At 43.2% G+C, this 9914-nt stretch overlaps 1 protein-coding gene across 1 annotated transcript in view; it reads left to right on the top strand.

Annotated features, from left to right (window-relative positions):
* The first annotated feature begins 2939 nt into the window (after nt 1-2939).
* sae1 (SUMO1 activating enzyme subunit 1) overlaps nt 2940-9914 on the top strand; it is a 118869-nt gene continuing 111894 nt past the window's right edge. Inside the window, exons 1-2 of the mRNA XM_072549536.1 lie at nt 2940-3106; nt 8572-8683. Coding sequence (XP_072405637.1) covers nt 3015-3106; nt 8572-8683 — 204 coding nt within the window. The 5' untranslated portion in view covers nt 2940-3014. The remainder of the gene's footprint in view (nt 3107-8571; nt 8684-9914) is intronic.

The raw sequence follows: 9914 nt of genomic DNA, 5'->3' as shown, positions 1-9914 counted from the left end.
GCTGGACACACTTTCCTCATTCCTGACGAAGGGCTTATGCCCGAAACTTATGTGTGAAGTTATATACTGAAAAAGACCTGGATTGATAGTTAAGTCTCTCATCTTTTAGAATGACCATGTTGGTTTCAGTTTTTTCATATGTAAATCCCTAGAACTTTTTTTAGAAGTTACATTCTCAAATGAACTTTAACAGTAGGTGCCATGTCAGCCCAAATTGAAGGTGTGAGGTGTCCTGTGTGAGGCTGTCTGTCCCCAATGTTCAGAGTGATTCTATTTCTAAAATAGGGATTTACAGAATCTTACATGGATTTAAGCAGCTTTTGAGCAAAATAAAAATGGAGGTCTTCAAAATCACCCCACAAACTTGTCTGTTTGTGTGTGGGGGTGATGGGGGGTATGAGTATCTGTGAGATAGTTTGTGTATGTGTTTATATGTGAGTGTGAGTGTCAAGGGATATAAGTCTGTGAGAGGGTGTATGTGTGGGTATGAGTGTGGGGTTGGGTGTAGGTGTGAGCGTATGAGAGAGAGCTTGTGTATGAGAGAGGGTCTGCATGAGTGTATAGGTCTGTAGGAGTCTGTGTGCACGCATGTGCATTTGTGTGTGTGTGAGAAAGAGAGAGAGAGAGTGAGAGAGAGTGTATCACACAGTGGGGTCAGCTGTAGTGTGACATGAACTCAATGTCCCAGATGAGGCCATCCTCATGAGCCTCTGCTTGGCCACTTTGGTTGTTGCCTGTCCCACAGTCCACCTTAGAGGATGGACACCAAAGGTCAGAGGTCAAGTGTCCCGGACCGCTGAAGTGTTCCCCGACTGGGAGGGAACACTCCTGTTTGGTGATTGTTGTGCAGTGTCTATTCATCTGTTGCCATAGCCTCTGCTTGGTCTCGCCTCAGCGCATCCTTGCCTGCAGCGTATGAGATAGACAACATTAGCTGAGTCACATGAATACCTGCCGCATACATGGTGGGTGGTGTCCCCACGTGTAATGGTGGTATCTATGTTGACACTCTGACAGGTCTTGTAACATCCACCATGACAGGTCAGTTGGTGTTGTCCTGAAGGCTGGGCAGTTTGCTGCGAACAATGACCTGTTTGAGGTTTGGTGGTTGTTTAAAGGCGGGAAGTGGAGGTGTGGGGAAGGTCTTGGCGAGGTGCTCATCCTTATCGATAATGTGTTACAGGTCACGAAGAACATAGTGTAGTTTCTCAGCTCCTGGGAAGGACTGGACAATGAAGGGTACCCTGTCGATTACATCTCCTGTCTGTCCCTTCAGGACGTCATTACGGTTTCTCGCTGTGGCACATCGGAACTGGCAGTTGATGAGTTAAGCATCGTACCCCGTTCTTATGAGGACATCCTTGAGTATTCCCAAGTGCCTGTCGTGTTCCTCCTCATCTGAACAGTGAGGTGCTGAGGTGTGCCTCCTTGATGGAGATGCACGTGTCCAAGAATGATACTAGAGAGTAGTCCATGGTGGGATGAAACTCGCTGCTATCACTGTGCAGGTCTTTCAGTGACTCCTTGCCATGGGTCCAGACGAAGAAAATTTCGTCAATATACCTGGTCTATAGTGTTGTTTGGAGGTCCTGTGTAGAGAAGAAGTCTTATTCGAACCTGTGCATGAAAATGTTGGCATATTGTGGTGCAGATTTTGTCCCCATGGCTGTTCCGTGTGTCTGAATGAAGAACTGGTTGGCAAAGGTGAAAATGTTGTGGTCGAGGATGAAACAGATGAATTGTACAATGGTGCTCGGAAATTGGCAGTAGTTGGTATTGAGTACTGAGGCTGTTGCCACAATACTGCCATTGTGGGGGATGCTGGCATAAAGTACTGAAACGTCCATTGTGACAAGGAATGTTCCCGGTTCAACTGGTCTGTGGGTGCTGAGTTTCTGAAAGAAATCTGTAGCGTCACGACAGAAGCTGGGGGTCCCTTGTACAGTGGGTTTCAAGATCCCCTTGACATAGCCAGAAAGGTTCTCACACAGGTGAGAACCCTGGTGTGTTGGTTTTGTGTATCTTTGGAAGGCGGTACATATGAAGTTTACATATGAAAGAACTGAAACCAAAATCGTCATTCTACAAGATGAGAGGCTTAACAAATAATCCAGATCTTTTTCAATATATAATTTCAGTTGCATCACACTGTAATATTTTGCCATGAACTGTGTCTTACGATCTCATACTCCACAACCACCTGATGAAGCAGCAGCGCTCTGAAAGCTAGTGCTTCCAAATAACCTTTTGGACTATAACCTGGTGTTGTGTGATTTTTAACCAATAAGGGTTAGTGGACTTGAAGCGTTAACTCTGTTTCTCTTGTCACAGATGTTACCAGATCTCCTGAGATTTTCTAGCACTTTGTTTTTATCTCAGCTCTGCAACATCTGCAGTAATTTTCTTTTATTTAAGACACTTAAATAGACCTCAATTGGAATACTGCTTATAGTTGTAGGCACCACATTTTAGGAACAAAGCAAACTTATTGGAGGTAGCGCAGCAGAAGGTTTATAAGAATTTTAAAATTAATCAATGAGATGTGGGCATTGCTAGCTACTTCAAACTTATTGCTCATCCCTAATGACCCAGGAGGCAGTTAAGAGCCAATCACATTGCTGTGGGTCTGGAGTCACATGTAAGTCGGACCAGGTAAGAATTTCCTTCCCTCTAAAACATTTTTGTGAATCTGACAGGTTCTTAGGGCAATTTTGCAGATGCTGGAATGCGAACTGATAGCAAAAAATGCTGGAGATCGCAGCAGGTCAGTGAGCATCCATGAAGAGTGTGCCCACTCAGATGGGCTGAGTGGCCTGTGTGTGAGTCATCAGGGAGCCCTGCCTGCCAGGGAGAGGCACGTGATCTCGATGCTTGGTCCTCACCGCGCAGGGAGCGCGCGTCGTGATGACGTCACCGCGCAGGGAGCGCATGTTCCCAAACGTCAGCTCGCAAGGTGCACAGGTTCCGGCGACGTGTTCGGTGGAGTGCGCGCGTTCAAAGCCGGAGTGAGCGCCATGGTGGAGAAGGAAGAAGCGGTGATCAGTGAGGAGGAGGCTGCTCAGTATGACCGCCAGATCCGCCTCTGGGGCCTCGACGCCCAGAAACGGTAACCGCTGAGGCCATCCCCACCCTCCACTCCGCAGGGAGGCCGGGCAGAGGATCAGTGTCCCCGGGTATTAGCTATCAACAGACAGGGCAATTAAAGGGGCAGGCACCTTGGGGATTTGCCAGATTTATATTGGAAATTAAAGGGGAAGTGTGCCTGACTTTATATTGGATATTAAAGGGGCAGGGACCTTGGGGGAAGTGTGCCTGACTTTATATTGGAAATTAAAGGGGCAGGCACCTTGGGGGAAGTGTGCCTGACTTTATATTGGAAATTAAAGGGGAAGTGTGCCTGACTTTATATTGGAAATTAAAGGGGAAGTGTGCCTGACTTTATATTGGAAATTAAAGGGGCAGGGACCTTGGGGATTTGCCTGATTTCATATTGGAAATTAAAGGGGAAGTGTGCCTGACTTTATATTGGACATTAAAGGGGCAGGCACCTTGGGGGAAGTGTGCCTGACTTTATATTGGAAATTAAAGGGGAAGTGTGCCTGACTTTATTTGGATATTAAAGGGGCAGGCACCTTGGGGGAAGTGTGCCTGACTTTATATTGGATATTAAAGGGGCAGGACCTTGGGGGAAGTGTGCCTGACTTTATTTTTAAAAAACTTGTGGTTGCTGGATATCAGAAACACAGCCAAACTTTTCAGAAGGGTCACTGGACTTGAACCATTAGTGGGTCAGTGGTTAGCACTGCTGCTTCCAAGTGCCAGGGACCTGGTTCGATCCCACACTTGGGTGACTGTCTGTGTGGAGTTTGCACATTCTCCCCGTGTCTGTGGTTTCCTCCGGGATGTGCGAGTTAGGTAGATTGGCCAGACTAAGTTGTCCATTCTGTCCAGGGACGTGTAGGTTAGGTGCATTACCATGGGAAATGCAGGGTTACAGCGATAGGATAGGATTAATGGGTCTGGGTGGAATGCTGTATGCAGGGTCAGTGTGGGCTTGTTGGGTCAAATGGCCACACTGTAGGGATTCTATGGTTAAATCTGCTTTCTCTTCACAAATGCTCCCTGACCTGCTGAGTTTTTCCAGCAATCTCTGTTGTTAGACTTTATATTGGAAATTAAAGGGACAGGCACTGGGACCCTTCCTCTTTTTATTATTTTATTTATTGACCATTGCAGGACACTTTGGTTTATAGGGAATTAAGGGACAGGCAAAGGAACCTTGTCTGAACATTTATATTTTGAAATTAGAGGCCATTGCAGGGGCCTCTCAAGTTGCTGATATATGCCTTGATAGTTGTCCTTTCTGCTTTATGATCAAGAAAGTTTTGTTTTAAGGACATTAGACAATAGGTGCAGGAGTAGGCCACTCTGCCCTTCGAGCCTGCACCACCATTCAATATGATCATGGCTGATCATCCTTAATCAGTATCCTGTTGCTGCCTTATCTCCATAATCCTTGATTCCACTATCCTTGAGAGCTCTATCCAACTCTTTCTTAAACGACTCCAGAGACTGGGCCTCCACTGCCCTCTGGGGCAGAGCATTCCACACAGCCACCACTCTCTGGGTGAAGAAGTTTCTCCTCATCTCTCTCCTAAATGGCCTACCCCTTATTTTGAAGCTGTGTCCTCTGGTTCGGCACTCGCCCATCAGCGGAAACATGTTTCCTGCCTCCAGAGTGTCCAATCCTTTAATAATCTTATACCTCTCAATCAGTTCCCCTCTCAGTCTTCTAAACTCAAGGGTACATAAGCCCAGTCACTTCGATCTTTCAACATAAGATAGTCCCACCATTCCAGGAATTGACCACGTGAATCTACACTGCACTCCCTCAATAGCCAGAATGTCTTTCCTCAAATTTGGAGACCAGAACCGCACAGAATATTCCAGGCGCAGTCTCACCAGGGCTCTAAACAGCTGCAGAAGAACCTCTTTGCTTCTATACTCAATCCCTCTTATGAAGGCCAGCATGCTATTAGCCGCCTTCACTACCTGCTGTACCTGCATGCTTGCCTTCATTGACTGGTGTACAAGAACACCCAGATCTCTCTGTACTGCCCCTTTACCTAACTTGACTCCATTTAGGTAGTAATCTGCCTTCCTGTTCTTGCCACCAAAGTGGATGACCATACATTTATCCACGTTAAATTGCATCTGCCATGCATCTGTCCATTAGAATTTATTGGGGTTTTGTTTTATCCCATATTTTGGGATATTGCTGATCACAAAATGACTCTTGATTCCTTCCACTTCAAATGTACTTTGAGATGCAAGTCTTTGTTGATCTTGAAGCATTTGCACGTGCACATATAGACTGCCCATTAACCTTGTCCCATTATAAATATTCCAGTTTATAAACCTAACTCGTCATCTTTGAAGTATTGGTGTGGGATCTTTTCATGAGCCAGCAGAGGAGGATAAGGCCTTGACTTTGTTGTGTGAAAGAAGTCTCCTCTAATAGTGCAGCCATGCTTGATCTTTTGTTCTGGTTTCTTTGAGTGTGATTTAAAATGGTGGGTCTGTTAATTTAGGTCAGTCTATTGCAAAATATAAACAAGATGGAAATTTTTTTAAATCAAAAGTTGAGATAAAGAATGTATTTCTTGAAAGGGTGATGGAAGCAGAAAACCTTCAGCCAAAATTTTAAATGTGTTGAAAGCAGAATGTTTGCATGAAAGGCTGGGGGTAGAGTGGGACTTGATAAATGGTTTTTGATTGAGCTGGCACATGCATAATGGGCTGAATAGTCTGATGTGTTGTTGTGTAAAATTGCAACTTTCATCCAGGTTAATTATTTTCGAGCATACTTAGTCCAGTGAAGTTAATTCTATGATTTGTTCTTTCTTTTGGTTTTAAATATTTGTGCAGATCAATCTTCTTGATTTTTACAGGATCTACAGTAGTCTTTTTGTGTATTGCTTAAGATTGAGAAATTAAATTTAGGAGGAGAAAATTTTATTGGAAAGGCAAGGACTGATTAGGGATAGTCAACATGGCTGTGTGCGTGGGAAATTGAGTTTCACTAACTTGATTGAGAGTTTTGAAGAAGTAACAAAGAGGATTGATGAGGGCAGAGCAGTGGATGTGATCTATATGGATTCAGTTAGGTGTTCAATGAGGTTCCTCATGGTGGAGTGGGTAGCAATGTTAGATTGCATGGAGTATAGGGAGAACTACAGGGATAGCTAGTTTTTAAAGTATGCACCAAGTAGGTAATGGAGACCAGCAGATCCCTAAGGCGAGGGAAAATGTTTTCACATTGCTTTTCATGCAGTATTTAGAACATGGAAATTGGCCCCTCAGTCATAGTCATAGAGATGTACAGCACAGAAGCTGACCCTTTAGTCCAACTCATCCATGTCAGCCAGATATCCTAAATTAATCTATTCCCATTTGCCAGCACTTGGCCCATATCTTATAGAGGTTTACAAAATTATGAGGCGTGTGGATAGGATAAATAGACAAAATCTTTTCCCTGGGGTTGGGGAATCCAGGACTGGAGCGTATAGGTTTAGAGTAAGAGGGGAAATACATAAAAGAGACCTGCGGGGCAACTTTTTCACACAGGGTGGTACGTGTATGGAATGAGCTGCCAGAGGAAGTGGTGGAGGCTGGTATAATTGCAATATTCATAATGGCATCTGGATGGGTATATGCATAGGAAGGGTTTGGAGGGATATGGGCTGGGTGCTGGCAGGTGGGACTAGATTGGGTAGGACTGAAGGGTCTGTTCCCATGCTGTACATCTGTATGACTCTATTCATTTACCTTCTTAAATGTTGTAATTGTACCCACCCCCACTACCTCCGGCAGCTCTTTCCAAATGCATGCACTGCATGAAAAGATTGCCCCTTAGCCACTTCAATCTATTTCATCTAGATGTTACTTAGGCTCCACATAAATTTCCTCCCATATCTCCTATACACTGAGCTTTTTATTCCTTTCACTCATTATTCATCTTCCCCTTAAATGCATCAATATTAATCCCTTCAGTTCCTGTAGTAGCAAGTTCCACTTTGTCACCATGTTTTGGGTAGAAATGTTTTTCCTGAATTCCATGCTAGTCTTGTTAGTGAGTGAATTTTTTTTATCGTCCCTAGTTTTCATTTGGTCTGAAATTGGCAACATCTTCTCAACATTGTTGTGCCCCGATGCTGGTAAGGTTCCCCAATTTGTTTATAGTTGTTAGCATTCAGCTCCTGAGCGAGGAATGAATAATCTAAGCTCTCCTTCACCTACCCTCTTGGTTGCAACAATGTGAATTAAAAATGATCCCTTCCTTGCAGCTGCCTTTGTCCCATATCCAAATTAACTTTTAAGAGTAGTCCAGGTAAGTTGGGTTTGTAGAAATAATTAAGAGTAAGTTTTTAAATTGCTAAATGCAAGATGAATTAGTAACGCAATACATGAAATGAGAGGTGAGTCCAAAGAGAACGTTTTTAAAAACTGTGGCTCAGTCTCTGAATTCCTGTGGTTGTTGGAGTGGAGGTTGTTGATAGCATTGATATTGGTAGTTGAACTGTCATTTTCACAATCCTTAGTTTTTCAGATTGGCTGAGATTCAGTAGTTTTGATTCCTTTCGACCATGACTGAAATCCAGCATTTGGGGTGAGAATTTGTTGTTTTCTTTCCTTTTTTTTAGCTGGTTTTCAGCACTGAGCGAGAGAAAGATTTACCTGCAAAACATAAATAACTAGGAGGTTGACTGTGACATTCACATCAAGCTATGAGCTAACATTCAAACCCAGGCTGGGGTACACCAGTGTTCAGTCCCACTTATCCACTTCAGTAGCGTTGAAACTCTACCTGTCCTTGTGTATTCTTCAAATGAAAAAGTACACAATGTCTGTGTCTGGGAGCATAACCTGCGGAGGGTGATGTACGGTAGCAAATCTGATTGTAACTCTGGTTTTAACATTGATTCCTATGTGTAAGACCCTACTTCTTGTAAAGAAAACATTAAAGTATAATACCTTGTAAATTGAAACACTACATTGTAATTTTAAAAATTAACAAAATAACTTTTAACGTGTAAAACAAAAATCTAACTTTCTGTTTGCACAGACTTTGCCATGACCCCTTTTTTCCCCAGTACCATTCTGAATCTGCTTCTGTCTCTTACCAGCGCCGCTCACATCCAACTTCCTGGCAAAGGTTGGGAGAGGCTTAACTTGCAGGGCAGGTGCACAGAAGGGCTGTGTTTGGTAGAGTTAGAGAGCAGAGGAGATGATGGGGAAATGGCTTTCGTGATTCTCACTGCACCCAAATGAGATTCCAGCCTCAATTAACCCCACAACACTAAATAGAAATATCAAGTGGGGTGACGTTAAATGAACACTTGCTGTATGCAGTTTTCATGGCATGGTCTAAGCATTTTGATGGAATTGTTTAAACTAGGTCAGAGGTCTGAAAAAAAGCAATTGGCTTCATTTAGGTGTTGCTATGTTGAGATGCTCTTGTTTGACTGCTGTTGCTGCTACAAGTAGTGAATGAATTACTGATGTTTGCAGGTTACGTGGCTCCCGAGTGCTGTTAGTGGGAATGAAGGGACTGGGAGCTGAAGTGGCGAAAAACCTTATTCTGGCTGGTGTCAAGGCACTGACTCTACTGGACCATCAGCAGGTATTCCAGTGACCTTCTGAAGCACAATAACGGTGGTGCTTTTGGTTTTAGATTTTCTGTATAGTGGATGCTGATCTCAAAACATTTTTAGTTTTTGACTGTACCTGTTGATTTTCCAAAATTCTCAAATTAATTCTGAGAAGTATTCAACAATTAATTTAATAATTCTGGCTGTCTTGGACTTTTCCTTTGTGGAAATCTACCATAAATGCGCAAGTCTCTTGCAACCATTTGATTTAATATGTATTATAACATGTAGCTTTGGTTCCAGTGTTTGTTTGGGCAGTACAGTCATAGTAACAACAGCAAATGGCATTTATGCAGCCTCTTTTAATATAGCGAAGCTTGCTTTGTGACCCACTATATTAAATTTCAGCAGTCAGAATGTGACATCTGTGCTGTGTACAAAAGTGTTAATGGGCTGACAGCCTTTATAATTGAGAGTAAGAAGAGGGTATTTTGCTGCAGATCAAAGGGCAGTTGATGCTCAGTCAATTGTTAATTTTAATCCTTTTCTTTTATGTTGACCAAAGTTAAAGTTAAGGAATAATGGGCAAAGCCGGATTTATTGATTAGATTTTAGCAAGTTTTGAGAAGATTTGTAGCTCAGCTTGAGGTTTTTGATGTAGGTTTGCTCGCTGAGCTAGCAGGTTCATTTCCAGATGTTTCGTTGCCCTACAAGGTAACATCTTCAGTGGGCCTCAGGCAAAGCATTGCTGGTGATTCCTAATGCACCTAACATTATGGGCAATTTAGCATGGCCAGTTCACCTGATCTGCACATCTTTGGATTGTGGGAGGAAACCCATGCAGACACGGAAAGAATGTGCAAACCCAAGGGTGGAATTGAACCTGTGTTCCCTGGTGCTGTGAGGCAGCAGTGCTAACTGCTGATCCGTGCTACCCATACAAGGTTAGTATAACCTCGATCATGTTGAATGGCAGAACAGGCTTGAGTTGAGCAATCTATTCCTGCTCCTAGATAAAAAAAAATAATCAGAAAGTTGAGCTGGCAGCATCTTGTGGAAAGCGAAACAGTTGATGTTTCATATTGATGGTCTTCATCTCATGAATGATCATTAACACTGCTCTCTCTCTCTCCACAGATGCAGTCAGACCTGCTGAGTATTTCTGGTATTTTTCTGTTTTCATTTTAGATTTTAAGTGTCCAATCTTGTATCCTCTTCCCTACATTAAGTACAAGTTTCCCAATAGTTTTGTTTGGACTCTGA

The sequence above is a fragment of the Chiloscyllium punctatum genome, chromosome 29, assembly GCF_047496795.1.
Source record: "Chiloscyllium punctatum isolate Juve2018m chromosome 29, sChiPun1.3, whole genome shotgun sequence".
Classification (NCBI taxonomy): Eukaryota; Metazoa; Chordata; class Chondrichthyes; order Orectolobiformes; family Hemiscylliidae; genus Chiloscyllium; species Chiloscyllium punctatum.
This window is presented reverse-complemented; position numbering and strand designations above follow the sequence as displayed.